At 34.8% G+C, this 19,937-nt stretch overlaps 3 protein-coding genes across 4 annotated transcripts; 2 read left to right on the top strand and 1 right to left on the bottom strand.

Moving 5' to 3' along the window:
* The first annotated feature begins 746 nt into the window (after nt 1-746).
* LOC111890830 (uncharacterized) lies at nt 747-4,453 on the top strand. 2 transcript variants are annotated; one of them, XM_023886916.3, is made up of 11 exons: nt 748-993; nt 1,832-1,965; nt 2,070-2,130; nt 2,235-2,305; nt 2,571-2,635; nt 2,797-2,841; nt 2,927-3,007; nt 3,096-3,163; nt 3,266-3,314; nt 3,398-3,546; nt 4,149-4,453. In XM_023886916.3, the coding sequence occupies exons 2-11, from the start codon at nt 1,845-1,847 to the stop codon at nt 4,216-4,218; spliced, it is 780 nt and encodes a 259-aa protein (XP_023742684.1). In that variant the 5' UTR covers nt 748-993; nt 1,832-1,844; the 3' UTR covers nt 4,219-4,453. The 2 variants fall into 2 exon arrangements, with proteins under 2 accessions (XP_042752346.1, XP_023742684.1); XM_042896412.2 differs by lacking the exon at nt 1,832-1,965 and having other exon boundaries at nt 747-993.
* A 472-nt stretch (nt 4,454-4,925) lies between these two features.
* LOC111890856 (high mobility group B protein 14) lies at nt 4,926-6,485 on the top strand. Its single transcript, XM_023886940.2, has 6 exons — nt 4,926-5,079; nt 5,290-5,439; nt 5,748-5,805; nt 5,913-5,957; nt 6,045-6,125; nt 6,272-6,485. Exons 1-6 carry the CDS (start codon nt 5,021-5,023, stop codon nt 6,320-6,322), a joined length of 444 nt encoding a protein of 147 aa, XP_023742708.1. The 5' UTR covers nt 4,926-5,020; the 3' UTR covers nt 6,323-6,485.
* Nucleotides 6,486-8,452: 1,967 nt separating this feature from the next.
* LOC111891287 (uncharacterized) lies at nt 8,453-9,109 on the bottom strand. Its single transcript, XM_023887351.1, has one exon. The coding sequence runs from the start codon at nt 9,107-9,109 to the stop codon at nt 8,453-8,455; it is 657 nt and encodes a 218-aa protein (XP_023743119.1).
* Nucleotides 9,110-19,937: the final 10,828 nt, after the last annotated feature.

The raw sequence follows: 19,937 nt of genomic DNA, 5'->3' as shown, positions 1-19,937 counted from the left end.
ATTAGCTTATATAGCCGTGTGAAAAAGTAGTTTTTGCAAAAGTGTTTGTGGTAATAATAAACAATAAGCTTTAAGCAAGGAGGAAATGCTTATTAAAATCAACTTATTTAGCTTATTCCCAGCACAATAAGCTGATTAGTAAAGATTGTTATCCAAACACTTAAACTTAGTTTACTGTGGTGGAAATAAAATAAGCAATAAGCCCAAACACCCTATAATAAGGGGGTGTTTGGATAAATTAGTTTATAGATTGTTAGTTTATTTGCGGTAAGAATAAGCAGTTTTTGTAAAAGTGTTTGTTGTTGGAATAAACAATAAGTCAGGGGAATCTATTATAATAAATGAAAGTTTTTTTTTTGCCACATATCCTCTTCTCATTCATTTGGACACATGACATTTTCTAGAATTTTTAAAATTTCTATTTTCCACTTGTCATTTTATTGTGTTTTTTATTTTATCAAATTAAAATTCCACATTTAATGTGTAAGGTAATATATATGTAAGTATTTATTAGAAAGAGTTTATATATGTAATGTATTTAATACATTAAAGTCTCATTAATTTTAATAATTCAAATTTTTCTCATTTTTCTTATAAATTCAAACTTTTCAAATTATTAAAATTTTATATTTATTTTTTTTAATTAAACTCATATAATACATGTGTCTCACACCTAGTCCTTGTTAAAAACAGATTATTTAGCCTATTCTCACCGTGATAAAAGTTGATTTCTATTTAAGAAAAAAAAAAAAAAAAAAAAAAAAACACTTAGCTTGGTGTTGCGGTGTCCATCGTCTTCTCACCTTCGATCCCAAATTGCTGCTACTGCATACGCTTTAACCCTCAATCAACCAACTACCTCCTGTGATTTCTATCGAATACGCTGCTACATCATCGACAGCCGCCGCATATGCTTTTAACCCGCATCTAATTTAACCCCCACCTCGAGGAACTGCTTCGATTTATTTCCTCTGTGTGCTCTATCGATACCAGGTGAGTTCCTTCACTTTTCTTTTTTTGTTGATTTCACGATAAAAGTTCTTTCACATTGCTCTGTTACTGTACGTGATCTACTCGTTATCTGCTAGAAAAACCAAAATCGAATCCCAAGTCAATTCCCCTGTTATTCAGTAGACAAAGGATGCAAATTATCTCATGTTATAGTGTAATGTGAAGAAAAAAACCATTCTTTATCTTGTATTATAGTGTAGAAATCATTGGGGTTTAATTAATTTAAAAACAAATCATGTTGCTTGTTATAAACTATTCATTTGCTGTTCTGATTCCTGTTTTTCAGTAGACAAGGTATGCAAATATCTACACTTCTCATTGTTATTGATTACATTCCATTTCATGGCTACTCTTAGATCACATAATTCACATTTCTATTGACCATAAGCTATAAAGCTAGTTTGTGATTTAGCATTCTTACCATATTTGAGTCCAGAACTTCACCTTTTTATCTACTTCAAATGTCCATTTTTATTTATTAGATAAATGCGATTATAATGGTTTTATACCTTAAACTTTTTTTGAAATTAAAATGATTTAAACCCTAAGCTAGGAGTTCTTCAATGTGTCCAAAGTAGTCATGTAGTTAATTAATTGTTTAAAAGGAATTATCACATGGAATTCAGTATATATATATATATTATATATCCTATACTCAGAAGAATTTTTGTCAATGTGTTTTCTTATCTTGCTCTTTGATATTGCAGTTGAGATTTGTTATTTGTTTCATGGTTATGAAAGAATTAGTTGTATTGTATCTTTATGCATTCCAAATCCTTTTAAACTATTTTATATAAATTTTTTTATTTTATTTATGTAGGAGACTATAGTAGATGGACTGGTTTCTGATATTTGTATCTGTAGCTGTTGTATGGTTGGCTTCTCTCTGCAAAATTCTCCATTCATCATTCTATCCAGACCAATCTTCCTTCTTAAATAATAATAATAATAATGGTTAGTGATATATAATATTTATAATATGTCATTTATTTATATATGTAATTAATTAATTATGTTGGTGTTGATGTTAATATCTTTTGTCTGAATGTATCAATCAGCTGGATCTATTCAGAAGAAAAATGTATTGTTTGTCATTGCACACCCTGATGATGAATCCATGTAATACTTTTATTTCTTTCCAATGTTTTTCTTATTATTTGAAAATTCTACCCAATTATAGCATTTGTACTTTCCTTTTTTTTCTTATTGATTGTAATTGGCAGGTTTTTTTCACCAACAATTAATCATCTGACTTCAAGAGGGCATAATATTCACATATTGTGCATGTCAACTGGTAACAATTTCTTAATTTCACTTTTCTTTTATTTTTTATTTTTTTCATTACATCAATTGAGCTTTAGTTGTAAATTAATAAAGATCTATTGTACAACTATGAACATAAATCTTACATACAAGTTTCATGTATTTGTTTTTCTTTTTGCGTAAGTGATAAATTTAGCAACTTTATTTCATCACTATTTGAAGCACAATTTTTTCATATCACTATTTTATATAAAAACAAACCTTAGTGAAATAAAATCTGGGCTATTTGATTGTAGGAAATGCAGATGGAATTGGAGATGTTAGAAAAGAAGAGCTTTATAAGGCTTCTGTAATCCTTAAGGTGATATAAATATAATCTGCTTGAGTCTTTATTATTTTCATTTGGGATTTTTATGAGCTTTAAATATGTTTAAATTTTAACCTTTTGTAGATAAAAAGATTAATAATTTCTACTAAATAATGTATAATGTATAAAGCTACACATTGTATTTGATCATGCAGGTTCCTCTCCAACAAGTGACAACAATTGATCATCCAGATTTTCAGGTATTTTTTTTTCATCTGAAAAATCATTATATGTTGTTTATATTAAATACATGAATAATATATATTTGTGTTTTTTTTATACAAGGATGGTTTTGGTAAAGTATGGAATAGTGGTAAACTATCAAAGATTGTGGAAAAGAAAATTCTTGCTCATGCAATTGACATGGTAAGATATAAAAATACTAAAATTTAGTATTTTGATGTTATAAGATTATGTATTTTGATAAATTGTTTTTTCTTTTAATTTTTTCCAGATTATTACCTTTGATAATTATGGTGTTTCGGGTCATTGTAATCACCGTGATGTACACCAAGGAGTACGGTAAGTGAAAGTCCTTTTTTTTTAATAAAAAAAGTTACATTTTTCATGATAAATAATAAGAATAAAAAATTGAAATTAGTTGTTTTCTTTCTCTTTTATCAGAAGGTTTACACTTGATACTTCAGAAAAAGACATTGAAGCATGGGAACTGGTATGTTCTTATTTCCTGTATGGAATTAGGAAGGAACGGAATGGAATGAGTGATTCCATTCCATGATATGTTTTTTTTTTCAGGTGAGTAGTAACATAGTACGAAAGTACAGTGGGCCCATTGATATATGGTTGTCTTTTTGGACTCTGAAAGGAGAAATGCATTGTTTGGTAAATGAACATCCACTTAGAAGCTATGCCGCCATGTCACAGCACCTAAGTCAATGGGTATGGTATGTATCATCATCATCATCATCATCATCTCCCACCTTAATGTCCTATCTGTCAGAACAGAAGAAAACAGATTGTACTGTGTTTGACAGATATTGAACTGGGACTGATGTTGATGGGACAAACATTAAAGTTTTTTGTCCCGCCCAAAAAAGTGGAACGAGTAGGTCACGGACTCACACTTGATCTCTTGTCTGTATAAAAGACGAAAATGCCCTTCTCATCCTCTTCATCGAAAATCGCCTAAAAAGCTCGTCCAGTCCCATACATCCTTATCCTTATTGCTTGTAACAAACGCAGGCCGCGTTTGTTACATGTGGCATGATGGGACGGGGCAAGCTTTTTAGAGCTATTTTCGATGATGATGATGAGAAGGGCATTTTCGTCTTTTATACAGACAAAAGATCGAGAATGAGTCCTGTCCCATTGACATTGGTTCCTGTCTTCCAATTCATGTCAAGCGTAGTATAAGATCGTTTTGTATATTGTAGTCCTGTTTTATTCAATAATAATAATAATACAATTTTTGAGGTCAAAAAAAAATTGTAAAATTTTCAAAGTTGATTTTGGATTTTTATTAGATGTTTAATACCATTATTTTCAGGTTTCGGAAACTTTTTGTTTCATTTTCTAGTTATACGTATGTCAACACTTTGAGGAAGATCAACAAATGAGTAAAGGGTCAAGTTCTATGGTGTACTTCAAAAGTTACATTTGATTTTTTTTTTTTTATTGTTTTTAGGAAATTAACAAATTCTCTATAGGTTCATTCTCATTCGATTTGTACAATGTAGTTATGTGACATGATAGGATATAATTCTTCACGTGTATTTTTAAGATTATCTCTATAGCTTCCAACCTAATATGATCATAGTTCATTTTAATGAATCTTTTTAATCATTGTATTCATGGATAATGCTTTGCTTGTATGTTTAAAATAACAAACATCGTTTATCAAATTATTATTCCCCCATGATCACCTTATCATAACTGACTTGCGCGTTTAAATCACTATCAGAAACTTGAATGTTCATGTTCCACATTGACAACAATTTTGTAAAAAAAATTTGTTCTTCAAGATCATCTTAGCTTTTGGTTCCAAATATTCACGATCAATGTTGAAACCCTTCTCTTTAGGTTAATATGGTAAATGGTTGTAAAAAGACTAAAATGTCCTCATGTAGAGGATGAGAGAGGTTAACAGGAAGAAGGAGAGTGTCAAGTGTTATGGACCTAGTTTAGTTTGGATTGAGGACTAAAATTGCAATGTTTTCCATAGTTTGATGGAAAGCGCATTAAAAGAAACGTTAGGGACTAAACATGTAATTTTGTATTCTTTATTTTGAAAATATACAATACAGTCGCTAAATTGAAACATGGACATAGTTGAGGGACTAATTTAGAAATTTTGGTGACAAATGAGAGGGATTCACTCTTCATTGCGTTCCTCTTCACGAAGCAAATACAGCCCTGGCCATGGTGAAGATAGCTTCAGCTTCAGCTTCTGCTGAAACCTCTCCAAAAACTGCTCATAGGTATTCTTCAAATTCGTAATTTCAATCGACCTAAACCTAGCGATTTCAAACTCCAAATTGAAAATGAATGTTTTAGTTTAACACATTCGCTTTAGTTTCTCTCCTACAACTGTAAAAGAATTATAGATACAGTCGATTTTGAAGTCAAGAGTATTATGGATTTCGTTCATTGATGGATACCTAAATCGTAACTCGTTTTCAATTTTCCAGGAAAACGGCGTTGAGACCAAAATCGTCGGTGGCCGTGAAACAAAACGGTGCAGCGAAGAGGCCGAAGACGACGGCGGCGGCTAAGAAGAAAGCATCGAAATTAGATGCTAATAAACCCAAAAAACCTCCCACTGCGTTCTTCTATTTCTTGTATGTCTTCTCTTAGTTCTACGATTTGATCTCCTGCATATATGTGCGTTTCTTACTTTTGATATTCAAATCGAATTGAATATAGAGCTTCATAAAATATTGGGGAAAAGCTACATGATCATAGATTAGCAATTTGGTGGAATATGTAATTTGCATTCATAGCCTGTGTAAAAGATATGAAATCTCTCCTCCTCCTCCTCATGATGATGATCATCATCATTGACAACAGCCCTAAATATCTTGTATAGTCTCTCACCATTTAGGGTTACATAACATAAACAATTGATGTTTTTCTTGAATTATTTAAGGGAGGATTTTCGTAAAGAATTCCAAGAGCAGAATCCAGATGTCAAATCAATGCGTGAGGTGTGCACTATCTATATAACTTAATATCTTATCCTTCTTCATGATTCATGCATCTTCTTTTCTTCATAAAAATATATGATTTGTGTTCTTCATTTTCCATCTTCCAGGTTGGCAAAGCATGTGGAGAGAAATGGAAGATCATGACTTATGAGGTTTGTAGTTTGTACTTTGTCGTAACTATTAAGTCATTCTTTCTGCATTAAGTCAAAAAGAATATTAAAACTTAAATGTTGTGATAGGAGAAAGTTCAGTATTATGATGTAGCAACTGAGAAAAGAGCAGAGTTTGAGAAAGCTATGGCTTGCTATCACCAAAAAAAGGTAACCTTTTTTTTAATGTTTTTCTGTTAATCTAAACAATTATAGCATTTCATTTTCAACAAATCAGTTGAAGTATAAGTATGATATTATTTTTTTTGCATTTTACTCTTTCAAAATGTAATGTTGTAGTATGAACAAATTTTCAGGAAAGTGGAGAATATGATGAGTTTGATGAAGACGCGGATTTTGATGAATGAATAAGTTTGCATTTGATGTATGACATAGGAACAATGGCAGTAGTGATGGATATTTTGTATAGTGAATATCAAAATTCAAAACATGTTTTTTTGAAACTGATTTTATGTAAATCATTTCAATTCATCTTTTTGGAAAAGTTACAAATATCGTCCTTGTGGTTTATTGGTTTTTATGTGTATGGTCCTTATGTTACATTGGTTGTCGTTTTTGTCCCCAAAATGATTCTTATGTAGATGGTTTATTGTATTTTTTTGTTGTTATACATTCGTATTAGTCGTAATGTTTTTATGCAACTTTATTTAAATTACTAAGGTTAAACTTCTATTATGTAAGTTATGGCAAAACTTCTAGAATGAACGGTAACTCTTGACCACAATTGTATGAAAAAATAAGACAGGGACCAAAAATGACAACTCAAAAAATATTTGTGGCTAAATTGTTAAGTGTCAAATACGGACTATTCATAAGTGCTACATAAATTAATATAATTATATAATTAGATAAAAGGTGTTTTTGAAAACAACTCAAAATAGAAGACTGTAATTTTATGAGGAAAAAAGAGCAATAGGTTAAATTACCCGGTTATATGTGGTTTAAGGTAATTTATGTATTTTGTCTCTAACAATTTTTTTTAACTCGGATCATCCATATGGTTGGTGCCTAACATACTATTATTTCTATAATAACGTATATTTTTAAAATAAAATAGTAACATACTATTATTCATGTAATAACGTATTTTATTTTAAAAATATAAGTATGTAATTTTGAGTTAAAGATAAAAAAATATATTTCGGTTTTGATTTTATAATATAAGTACAATAAATTTTATATTACTTCGATATAAAATTTTGATATTTAATTTTAAAAAATTATTTAGTTTTATCAAATTTTAACTATATTCCTTAATAAGACATAAAAATTTCAAATCAAAACTAAAAAAATGTCTATTAGCTAATAGTTAAGTTCGTTGCTACACATGCTAAAATAAATAATTATATGAATAATATGACATTAAATTCCGTTTTAATTCATTTTATTTAATGAAAATTATTTTTTTAACGAAATTAATGTCATATTATTTTTGTTTAATTCCATTTTATATGACATTAATTCTGTTTAATTCATTATATATATATATATATATATATATATATATATATATATATATATATATATATAAATGTATTTTTATAATAACACATCATGCTTTTATCATAAAAATAAATATATTCATATAAGATAAATGAAGACAAACCATAAAAATTACATCATATAAAAAATAAAAAGTAATAAAGTGATGTTTTTACGCTTCAAGTGTTTTTAGAAGTCCACTTTTCGGATCAAGATTCGCATTTCGAAAACTTCGCATACTGATTCTCCGTTCTTAATGTCTCCGATACTTGTTGTAGGTGTTGACTATGATCTTCCTTACTTCGAGAATATATTAGTATGTCATCGATGAATACTATCGCGAATTTATCTAAGTAAGGTCGGCATACACGGTTCATTAGGTTCATGAACACCGTGGGCGCATTAGTCAATTCGAAGGGCATCACCACGAACTCATAATGACCGTAGCGAGTTCTAAACTCCGTTTTAGGGATATCTTCCTCCTGGACTCGCAGCTGATGGTACCCCGACCTCAGATCGATTTTTGAGAAGTAGCTCGCTCCCTGAAGTTGGTCGAACAGGTCATCGATTCGGGGTAGGGGATATCGGTTTTTGATGGTGAGTTTGTTCAACTCTCGATAATCAGTGCACATTCGAAATGATCTGTCTTTCTTATTCACGAACATAATTGGTGCTCCCCAATGTGAGAAGCTTGGTTTGATGAATCCTTTGCTCAGGAGTTCGTTCAGTTTACTGGATATTTCCTGCATTTCGGTCGCGGCCAATCGGTACAGTGATTTGGCTATGGGGGTGGCTCCTGGAATCAAATCGTTTGTGAACTCGACTTGTCGCATGGGTGGTACTCCCGGAAGGTCATCTGGGAATACGTTGAGAAAGTTACAGACCTCTAGAATATCCTTGATGTCTTTCACTTCTCTATTCTCGTCAACAATGTGAGCTAGGAACGCGTGGTACTTCTTGTGCAAGTATTTTCGAGCCTTGATGCAGGAGACGATTCAAAGGTTTGTGTCGGGTTTGTCACCATAGATGACAAGGGTTTCGTTACTCGGTAAGTTAAGGCGAACGACTTTTTCGTAAGACAAGATATCAGCATGGTGAGGACTTAACCAATCTATGCCAATGATAACTTCAAAACTCCTTATTGTAACCGACATTAGGTCAATTTGAAAGGCATGGTTGTTTAGAGTTAGGGTGCATCCTACATATATGTCGCTTGTAGTTTCAGTTTCCCCGTTAGCAATTTCTACGGTAAACATTTCGTTAAGTGTTTGAGGTTTTTGTTTGAGGAAATGTTCGAACTTACGACTCACGAAACTCTTCTCTGCACCGCTATCAAAAAGTATGCATGCATATGTGTTATTGAGAAGAAATGTACTGGTAATCACCGCGAGGTCTTTCATTGCCTCTTCGTGTCCCATCATTAGGACTCTTCCCATGCCTCCGACATTTCTGTTATTGGCTTTTGGGTACTCCCTCCTGAAATGCCCCGTTTCCCTGCATCCGTAGCATGCTTGGTTCACCCCGATATTTGTGGTTGGGGTGGCCTGTTGAGCTGGCACTCTATAGAAACGGGCGGTATGCCCCTTTTGTTGCAATTGTTGCAATGCATTTCCTAGCAAGCTCCAGTGTAGTGGAAGTTGCACTTTCCGCATTTGGGTAGGCTCGCAGCATATTGTCTCGTTTGTGTTGGAGCGGCAGGGACAGTGGCAACGTGGACTGCCACGATTTTTTGTTTCTTTGCGGACTCTTGTGTCGGTTGGCTCTTCCTCTTGTTCCAGAGTTTTTTTTGTTGAGTCCCCCTTTTATTTGTTTGGGGGTAGTTGTCATAGTGCCCTAGCGGACTCCATGATCGACAAGGCTTTGTGCCAAGCGTTTGACACTGTCAAAAGTGGATGATTTTGTAGATACCACATCCCTTTTAATCGGGTGGGGGGGGGGGGGGGACAGTCCCGAGATATAACGTTCCACCTTTTTGCTTTCCGAGATGACCATCTTAGGACATATCGTCGCTGCCAAGTCGCTAAACCTGGTAGTATAGGCTGCTACATCGAAGCCCGTCATCGTAAGGCTTTAAAGCTCTTGCTCCAATGTGACAACCCAAAATTTTCATGTGTATAATTTCCACATTCAAACACTCCAAATATTAGTCGAAAATATTTCAGTACATTTTTGGCCGGATTTAAGTCCGTTTGGTGTTTTATTTTATTTTTTGTCAAACGGTTAAATAAAAAGAAGCGTCGTTATTAGTGAGGTGTAACGAGTAGAACAATCCAACACCTTAGCTAGGTGTTCACGACCAAACAAGGGGTGTTTGGGCCGTAAACACCCTCCTCCCAATACTCATGCATATAGCATGAGTTTACCCTCCTTGTCTTCATTTTTACACTTCCAACCTCAAGAACAACTAGTTTTCTCTCAACTATCATCACACATTTCTTCCAAATCCACCAAAAATGTAAGTTTTCTTCCCTAAATTCGTTCATACAACACTAAATCTAGTGTTTATACATCATTTCATCCATGGATTTTTGATTTTTACTTAGATCTTCAAGCATCTTCAAAACACCAAGAACACACTAGTGTTTTGGGTCCTAAAACACTCTTGCAAGCTTCCTGTAAGTAAGTATACTCTTCCTAGCTAGTTATCTACTTAGTGTGCTTGCAAATCCATGGATTGAACCCCCAAAACCCCCAAGAACATGGGTTTATGGTTTGGGAATCTCCTAAAACCGTAAACACCCCAAAAAGGGGTTTTGATGCCCCAAACTCCTCCCAATGATTGGCTAATGAACTAGGAACTTGCATGAATGATCTAAGGACCACAAATCACGAAATGGATGGAGTAACCATGAGTTTACGGCAGTAAACTCATGGGTTTACGGTAGTAAACTCCCAAACATGGTCCAAGGACCGTAAACTCCAAAAAGTGTGCCATTTCGAGCCCTAACCACTTCCTAAGCCCTTGATTCAACCCTAGGACCTTCCTTTGTGAAGCATAAGACCTTGAAGCACACAAACACACCATTCCCATGATTTTATGGCCGTAAAATCATGGGGGAAATGGTTCAAAAACCGTAAACACCCCTAAGGGCTACCATTTGAAGTGTAAACTCCATAGTGAGGCCATACACTCCTTAGATGCAACCCTTAGCACTCCTAGCACTTGAAACAAAGTGTTTTCATGCATTAGAGTGTTTTTACTTACTTAATTAGTGATTAAATAACTAATTAGATACATTTATGTATCACTACATGTTACATAGGATCCGTGTGTGTGTCCAAGTCCTCACTTGGCACCTAGCATCCTACCCGGCACTTCCATCCACTCCACTCACTGTATGTGAGTTCATACCCCTTAATTAACCTTTTAAATGTTTTTAAATGCTTTTAGGGGGGGGGGGAATACAAGTTGAATCCAACAAGTTATAGATTCAATCACATATGATTTATAACTTGCAACCAAAAAGGATTTTCTAAACTTTTAACTACTTTGCCAACAAAACTGCTTTAAATGTTCCTCAAACTCGTTTTTCGTGTTAAATTGTTATAAAACTATTTCCAAACTCTTTTTAAAATTCTTTTGTTCCCAAACTATATCTACATCAATATATTTATATAAGTAAGACTTGAAGGACTTAGGACTGATAGCTCAACTTACTTCCTGTTCTTGTTTGATTGTGGACTTAGGGTATCTTGTTATCTGTCCGACTGTCATTGAATTCTTAGTTATATATCATATATATTTGTGTTGGATATAAAAGTCTTCACTTCAGTTCAATACCTTTGTGTATCAAAGGCATGCGTCTAACACCTCTATTTAACTATAATAGGTATAGTTAAGGCTTACCGCTCATTACTATTATGACCATGACACTCACTATAATTAGTATTGTTATAAGTCTATACATGTTAAATACTATACAAAGAGAATACCATATACTATAAAAGAGAACACTCAATACACGATACCAAAAAGTACATTATACTATAATACAATAGAGTATATATAAAACAGAATGTGACATACTATTCCTCGATACGACACTTCACTGTGCCATCACCGTGTAACCAGAGTCTCCTGGAGGGAGAGCGGGCATTATGTGTATAGATCTATACGGGACAGACACTCCCACATCCCGACTGCTAGCTACAGTCCGAGCCGACTAGGCCTAGGGGTGACAAAATGTCGCCATACTATGTGTGACCTGGAGGGTCATCAGTTATTCGATTGTCAATAAGCATGGTTACATACGAGATCACATTCAGACCTTTAATTAACACATTAAGAATTAATGGCAAAACAGACTCCCCGAGGTGTATTGTGCACTTAATACTACATGGAGTCTGCATTTTTATTTCACTCAGCCGACAGTGACATTGCTGGGGTAAAACATTATTTTCCCATTTACTTTACATGAATGAAGTCTAAAACTATATTTTTATAACTGATAGTCTTATTGGGAAAACTTTTACACTCTCAAAGGATCAAACTTACAAATAACCAAGTCTTGGTAGAAGACTACTTTTACTGGAAAATATAGGATTTTCTAGGGATTATACTATTTTCAAACTTTGATAACAGCTTTTATATTACATGATTGTAAACACTTTTATACAAGCAATGACACTAAATACTTATGAACTCACCAACTTTATGCTGATACTCGTTTTCAAAATAACTTGTATTCTCAGGTCATCAGTAGACAGGTACAGATGCACCTTTTGAGAAGATGGAGCACATACAGGACTCCTCTTTATTTTGATTATACTTTTAGTGTCTAACAAACTGTACAGAACACGTTTGTATTACAATTATTATATTAATGCAATGGATGTTGTTGCTTGTATTTACTATTACGCATTGTTATGATACTATACATGACATCCTCCACCCCATAACGTATTCCACCGTTCTCGGTTTTGGGGTGTGACATCCAACATCTGTACTTTGCCCCTCGGGAAATATTCCTCAAACATCATGATTTTTAAGTCCTCCCAGTTCATAGAGTTGGCCACTAGGAGAGTTAGTGATTTGACGTGGCCATTCCACCAAGAGAAAGCTCCGTTAGCGAATGTACAGGCTGCAAACTTGACCTTTCTTTCTTTCGGGCACGCACAGATCTCGAATACCGATTATGTCTTCTCGAACCACCTAGAAAAGGCAATGACACCTCCACTTCCATAGAAAGACTTGGGCTTGTAATTTGAGAAGTCCTTGTAGGAGCATCCTCTTTGGCGTCCATGGCTTTCGCCCTGATTAGAACTATTGGTACCATTTCCATTTCCATTTGTACTGATTTGTGCCATGGCATCTGCCACAGCAACTGTCACAGCGGCTTGGAAGATAGTAGAGTCCATCTGTGGAGGTGGTGGCGGTGTGGTGGAGTTGTTGATGTGTTGTTGACACGCCTGATAATTTGTGTGGTGGCATCCTTCTGCCATAAAGTTCAAAGATGGAATGATGATAAGTCTTTAATACTAGTTAATAGTCGGGTATTATCGAAATGGAATGTCTTAGTTATATTTGTATTATGTCCCGTCTTTATTGTAACTTGTAAGCAATTCATAAATAGAAATCTACAATAGTAAGTAAACAATTGCATACCAATTTATGAATTTAATAGTAATACCAAATGAAATAAAATGCACGCCAATTTCATTGATAACATATATATTAGTACATGGTTTTGGAAATTTTGACCTTGATTAAGGTCTACAATACATCAAAATAAAGAAAATTTTCGACAGCATAACGACCCCTTAAATAGTGTAATCACTTATTCGTTGGGTCAAACCTACATATAGGAAGGAGTAGCACCAACGCTTACTCATAAAACCTAATATATAACAAAATTCGAGTAGTAAAATCACTACTCGTGGCGTGTGGTATCATCGGGTCCTCGTAGGGCGACCATGTGTGCCTGCATCGCTCTGGCCTCCTCCCTGGCTTCCGTCGCTTAGTGATCCGCCTCGATCACACGCCTCTCCGTCTCAGCCTATCATCCCGGAACTCTCTAATTCCGGCTCGTTTAGTGGTAACCTCCTACTGAAGGATGTCAACGTGATCCCTGGTCTGATCGTGATCTTCATCTAGACGACGAAGTCGGGCGGCTGTAACCTCGGCAGTGGCACTGACATCTAAAATATGGCTAATGGAGGTCCTAGACTGCTCATCGTGGCGTGCGATACGATGAACCATGACAGGGAGAGCCATGTCAGTTGAACCCCCGTTGTGGAGATTGTAAAAGCCTCGCTCCATGCCATAAGGGGAGCGTTGGCCCTGTTCCTAGCTCCAACTCCTCAAGTCCTCTGCCCATCGCAGTGTCAGGCCCTGAAAGTTTGGTTTGGGTGCAGGATCGCGGATGACATAAGGTGGGTTAAAGATCTTAGACTCCGCGTCGGAGTCCTCCTCTAACTCCTCCTCATCCTCCTCTTCCATAGGATCCTCATCGGGATCCTCTTCGGGGTCTTCCTCAATCATCTCCTCAGGATCCTCCTCGTGGTCCTCCTCAATCCATCCGTTGTTTCCCTTGTTGGTAAAGTAAGTGTGACAACTCGAAATTTCCATTCGGTCAAACCCTAAAAGTCAACCACTTCGTATCATAAGTTAATGTCATTATTTCTTATTTTTAAGAAATATAAAGTTCGTTTGATTATTTTAATATTATTTTTAAACGATCGGGTGAAAGAAAGTGTCGTCTCGGGTTTTGATTTTTAGAAACCGCAAACACCTCGCGTCTTAGAAGTTCCCGGCCAAATTATTATGTTTGGGTTGAAAAATCATCCCAAAAACCGTAAACTCATACCTATGTATGAGTTTGCTCCCCAAGACTAGCCATTATGTGTTTACTCCCGTAATACCCAAAAGAGTAAACTCCAAAAAGGCTTTCAAGTATCATCCTAGATTTGATTCCACATCTTCAAACTAGTAAGTGTTCTAACCATTTCAAGTTAGTAAAACACTTAATCTAGTGTTTGTGCATCTATTCATCCATTCATTTATGTATTTTGTCTAGATTTCCAAAACACCAAGAACACCAAGAACACACACTAAGTGTTCTTAGACTTTTAACTCAAATCAAGCCTCCTAATAGTAAGTACTTCCATCCTTGAGTGTTATTAAGCTAGTATTACATTTAAACATCAAGAAAATATGCCAACAACACAAGGTTTGAGGTGTTCACGGTCCAAGAATGTTCTTGGGCCGTAAACACCAAAAATGGCACCAAAGTGTGCCTAAGGCCCTAATCTAAGTCCTAGTTTGATGTATAAGCCATCCTTGACATGTTTAAACCTTCCATTATTGTGTTTAAGCATTGAAAAACATCAAAGACCAACATTTATATGTGTTTACGGTTTGGGGATCTCCCAAAACCGTAAACACCCTAAAGTGTGTTTAAATGGGTCATTTTCCTTCCTTAGGCCTAAAAACTAACTTAGACTATTACCTAGTTGTGTTAAGGACTTGAAAACATAGAAATACCCTTTTCCATAAGGGTTTACGGTAGTAAACCCAAAGGGAAATGACCATGAGGCCGTAAACTCCTCTAAGGAGTGTTTTTGTTGCCCTAGTCCCTTCCAAAGGCCAAATCACCTAGTAGAAATGCTTCAAAAGGCTTGTTAAACCACAAAACAACACATGGTCAATAGGAGTAGAGTTTACGACCATAAACCCTTGAGTTTACTACCATAAACTCCTTGGGTTATGACCATCAAAACCGTAAACTCCAAGGGAGTTTACCCTTGAACTCCAAACACCCTAGCTTTGCCCTACCAACACTCGGATGCAATCCTTGTGATCTTTAACACTTGAAACAAAGTGTTTTCATGTTGTAGAGCGTCCCAACTTAATTTATTAGTTATAAATTGGCTAATTAGTTATATATATGTTCATTATATAATAACTAGGCTCGTGCGTGTGTACAAGTCTCCATTTGTCACCTAGCACCGTACCCGACACTCCAATCCAATCCACTCACCACAGGTGAGTTCATACTCCTTTAACTAACCTTTGAAATACTTTTGAATGTTTTAAATGATTTAATGGGGGGGGGGGGAATACAAGTTGAATACTTATTGTTATTACATCAATCACATGTGATTAATAACTACAAAACCAATGATTTTATTATTGTTCAAACTCTTTTACTTCAAAATGCTTTACAAACTCTTTTACTTATCAATTAATTTTACTTAAACTCTTATATACTTATTATAAATTGCATGCCTGTATATGTATAGTTATATAAGCAATGTTTAAAATGCTTAGGAAGGCCGTCCGCCCTATTTCCTTTTCGCACTTGAGATGTGGTCTGGTGGGATATCGGGTAGCCGTCCGAAGGTCGTTTCAATATTAATTATATATCATGTGTACATATATAGTCATAAAAGTTCTTCCATATTCATGTGTACTAGTTACATCATTAGTAAGTTACCATCGGGGTAGCACAGGATAATACTTATACTATTGGTAGATCAATGAGTCAGTTCATTCATGAGTCAGTACTTATTACTATGAGAACATATACATTACATTACTATGAGAACATATACAACTATACTAGAAGAACATATACAACTATACTAGAATAAGAACATATACAACTATACTAGAAGAAGAACATATACAACTATACTAGAAAGAGAACATATACAACGATACTAGAACGAGTAACAATACATTACATATACATGAATACGTTAACATAATTGTGATCCACTGTATCGGAGCATGCCTTCAATGTCATGGCCCGAGTTGTAGCCAGAGTCTCTTGGAGGGAGAGCATGAGTTTGCGTATAGATCTATACTGGATTGACTATCCTACACCTTGCTGCTAGCTACAGCCGGACATGCAGGTCTGCGGGTGCCAAACGTCATACCTTTTTACGACCTACATTTTTCGTTGTTACCTAGTCGATAGTATGGTACAATTAATCACATGATACCTTAATATAAATCCGGTTTAAGGTAGTTAGTACAACAGTAGTTCCTACAATACAACACTACAGTACTAAAATAATTTACCCTTTACATACATTTAGTGATTATTTCACTTAAACATTAATGTACAAACTATATTTTGTTAATGATAGTTACACTTGGGAAAATTACACACTTTTACGATAAACGAACGTACAAAACAGTTACGCCTTGGTAGAAGGCTACTTTTAATAGAAAATATAGGTTTTTCTGAGAGATTCAAACTTGTACAAACACTTACAAACATTCACATACTTTCATCACCAATGTTTACAAACTCATGCTTAAAACCATGTTCTAACGTTTTGATTCAAACACCGAAACTAAAATACTTATGAACTCACCAGCTTAATGCTGATAAACTCTTTCAAAATAACTTGTATTCTCAGGTCGTCAGTAGGCAGGTACCGAGGCCAACTTTTGAGAAGATGGAGCGCATTCAAGACTCATCTTATTATTTTGATTTTACTTTTTAGTGTCTATAACTGTACGGAACACACTTGTATTAAAATTATATATTTAATACAATGGATGATGTTGTTTGCTTATTTACTGTTATACTGTGTTGTGATACTTTACATGATGTCCTCCGCCCCAGAACGTTTCCGCCGTTCTTGGTTTTGGGGTGTGACAGTAAGGGTCTCTGGGAAAATAAAAGCGTGCCATGTCGACTGTGCAAGGATACATGTATAAGAGACACATAACGAGTCTAGGTGTATGATGTTATAGTATCATAAAATACTCCTATAGTATTTTAAACTTTATGTTTGGTTCTTAGTGTTTCTTTGTATTGGGTGTTGGTAAGTTTTAAACTCGTCGTTCACTATGACTATTCCCAAACACATGTTTGTCATATCTCTCATAAATATAGTAGATCGGACTATATTTATCCCAAATATTATTACATAACTATCTAGGCTTAATCGTAGTGTTCAACTTATCTTTGTACTTTTGTATTGTTCTTCTTGTGACTCCGTCCTAGTATGTATGCATGTGCTTATACTTTTTATAAAAATATCATTATATTTTAAAAGTATACTTGTGCGAAAATGTTTAGTCAGAGAGTTTTTGTCCCATTGTATTTATAGTTGTATATCTTACATGATTTGATATATTTAGCTCACTATAAACAATGCTCTCATACCAATCTGTCACACAAACGTCCGGGGTGGATGACTTTCATATATTGTATCATAACATAATGAATAATAGTGATCAAGAAAACACAACCATCATAAATACAATTGAAAATGTTACATTGTAGTAAGAGTTACATGTTTCAAGACCAATTACAATATGATGATAAAAAGATTTATTTGATGCCTTAGTGTTCCATCCTCAAAAACTAGTAGTTACTTGTTTTATTGATTTCCTGAGAATACAAGTAATTTTGGAAAAGTGTCAACAATTAAGCTGGTGATTTCATATGAGTTTGTATGAAGAATTGTAAGCCTTTCCTTGTAAAATGATAGTGTTCGTTCTAGAAAAATCCAATATTTTCCTTAAAATGAGTTGTAGTCTTATAAACCCTAAGACCAAAATGTACAAGTATTTTCATACTTAAATTAGTAATGTGCAGTTTCAATTTATATAAAACTGTTTGAATGCATGTTTCCCCATAAACAAAATGTATCGTTGTTTCCTTATGTGAGTTATTATAACCGTGCTAAAGAAATAGATGGTCTGTTACGACGTTCTTGTTGGGTTTTATACAAACAATCCTATGTGTGCATGCAACCCTAGAGTTGGATCTATGTTTTCATTATTAGTTATACAACTTTATGAACACAAAAAGAAACCTGGCATGCTACTACTATTTTCGAAATCCACATAAAAGAATATAATACATACCTTTTGTTATTATATAGTAATAACAACTAGTTCCTTGAAACTCCTTAGCTTTGAAAGCGAGTACCATAAGCAGTGTTGTAAAACTCGCCGAGTTGGCCGATTACTCCTCCGAATACTCGCTACTCGGCCCCTTACCGAGGCGAGTTACAGAATCCCGAGTACTCCTCGATCAGCCCCTTACTGAACTGAGTAGTGTTGTAAAACTCGATCAAATCGGTGATTAATATGTAAATTATACTTAATGATTTATTATTTAACACACACATGTGATTATTAATACATATATATATATATATATATATATATATATATATATATATATATATCTTAAATTTTTAGTAATTATTCACGAAATGAGACCATTATGTGTTTTTTTTTTAGTTTTTGTGTATTTACATGTATCTACTTTTGTTATATATTTCAATAAATTTATGATTTTGACATATATTATTTCCCAAAAAATATTTCTACATGAATTACCAAATCCAAGTACTCCCCGAGTACTCCCGAGTACTCGCTACTCGGTAGTTGGCCGAACAGGTACCGAGTAACGAGTTCTACAACCTTGACCATAAGTGTAGTACCTCTAATGGCTCACAAACACCAAGCGCAAGAGGATGACTTAGGAGAAGAGGAGAAGCACCCAAAAATGTCTAGAAACCCTAAGGAAACTCTTGGCCACATTTTCGGTGCTATAGGGGTCCTTAAATAGTAAGGCTATTAGGGTTATCAAACAAAGTGTAACGCCTGTGTTTCCGGGCTTGCCATTTTTAGCAATGTAATAGTCTAGGTTAACCTCTATAACCCGTTTTGAAATAATAAGATTGTATTATTTAAGTATTGTGTGTTTTGTGCTTAATTGCTTAATTATGTGGTTTGATTAATTAAGAAAAATAAGCGTCAAAATTAAAGTGTAAAATAAACTTGGTATCTTTGGTTAATGTTGTAGTAGTTGAAACGAGGTTTCTGAATATATATAGAATGCCCAAATCTGACTTCGTATGAGGAAGTTATGATTTATCGAAGTTTCGGCTTAGCGGTATGCAGCCTGAAATACTCGATTTGAGATCGAGCGGTTTTTAGCCGAAGCAATCTAAACGAGAATCGAAGGTCTCGTTGTTGGTATCGAAGCGATAAAAAGTTAGGCGAGAACGGACGTCAAACGAAGAAGTTATGAATTTATAACGAAGTTTTCCTGTCCCGGCCTATTAAAAATAAATAATAAAAAGAAAGTTAAAATTAGCCGACGGAGTCTAAACGAAAGTTGTAGAGCGTAGTCTCACCTTCGCGTGGATATAAAGAACGTCGAAAACGGAGTTCGTATGAAGGAGATATGAATTTCCGAAGTTTATTAAATAATTTGTATTTAATTTTAAAAGGAAAATCCGGCATTATCCGAAGGAGTCACCGATCTGATCCGAAGTACGCCCCGCGTACAGCGAAGCATGACGACCCTCGCACTCGAGTTCTTCGGATGACGAACGCCATGACGATTTCGGACCTGTACGCCCGCGTACAGGCATATGCCCCGCGTACTCCGAGGCTCCAGCCTCCTATAAATAAGATGCGAGGGCAGCCGAGTTCTTTTGCTATTTTCTCTCTTCTCTCTCCCGTTTTGCATCGATTTGCGTGCCAGAAATACCCCGAAG

The sequence above is a fragment of the Lactuca sativa genome, chromosome 7, assembly GCF_002870075.4.
Source record: "Lactuca sativa cultivar Salinas chromosome 7, Lsat_Salinas_v11, whole genome shotgun sequence".
NCBI lineage: Eukaryota > Viridiplantae > Streptophyta > Magnoliopsida > Asterales > Asteraceae > Lactuca > Lactuca sativa.
Note: the sequence above shows the minus strand (reverse complement) of the source record. Positions and strands in the feature narration are given on the sequence as shown.

Excerpts from the sequence above, each read along its gene's own strand:
- LOC111890856 (XM_023886940.2), top strand. The coding sequence starts at position 5,021 with ATGGTGAAGATAGCTTCAGCTTCAGCTTCTGCTGAAACCTCTCCAAAA. Across the intron at positions 5,440-5,747 it reads ACTGCGTTCTTCTATTTCTT|GGAGGATTTTCGTAAAGAAT; the intron begins GTATGTCTTCTC and ends GAATTATTTAAG. Across the intron at positions 5,958-6,044 it reads GGAAGATCATGACTTATGAG|GAGAAAGTTCAGTATTATGA; the intron begins GTTTGTAGTTTG and ends ATGTTGTGATAG.
- LOC111890830 (XM_023886916.3), top strand. The coding sequence starts at position 1,845 with ATGGACTGGTTTCTGATATTTGTATCTGTAGCTGTTGTATGGTTGGCT. Across the intron at positions 1,966-2,069 it reads AAATAATAATAATAATAATG|CTGGATCTATTCAGAAGAAA; the intron begins GTTAGTGATATA and ends TGTATCAATCAG. Across the intron at positions 3,164-3,265 it reads GATGTACACCAAGGAGTACG|AAGGTTTACACTTGATACTT; the intron begins GTAAGTGAAAGT and ends CTCTTTTATCAG.
- LOC111891287 (XM_023887351.1), bottom strand. The coding sequence starts at position 9,109 with ATGCGGAAAGTGCAACTTCCACTACACTGGAGCTTGCTAGGAAATGCA.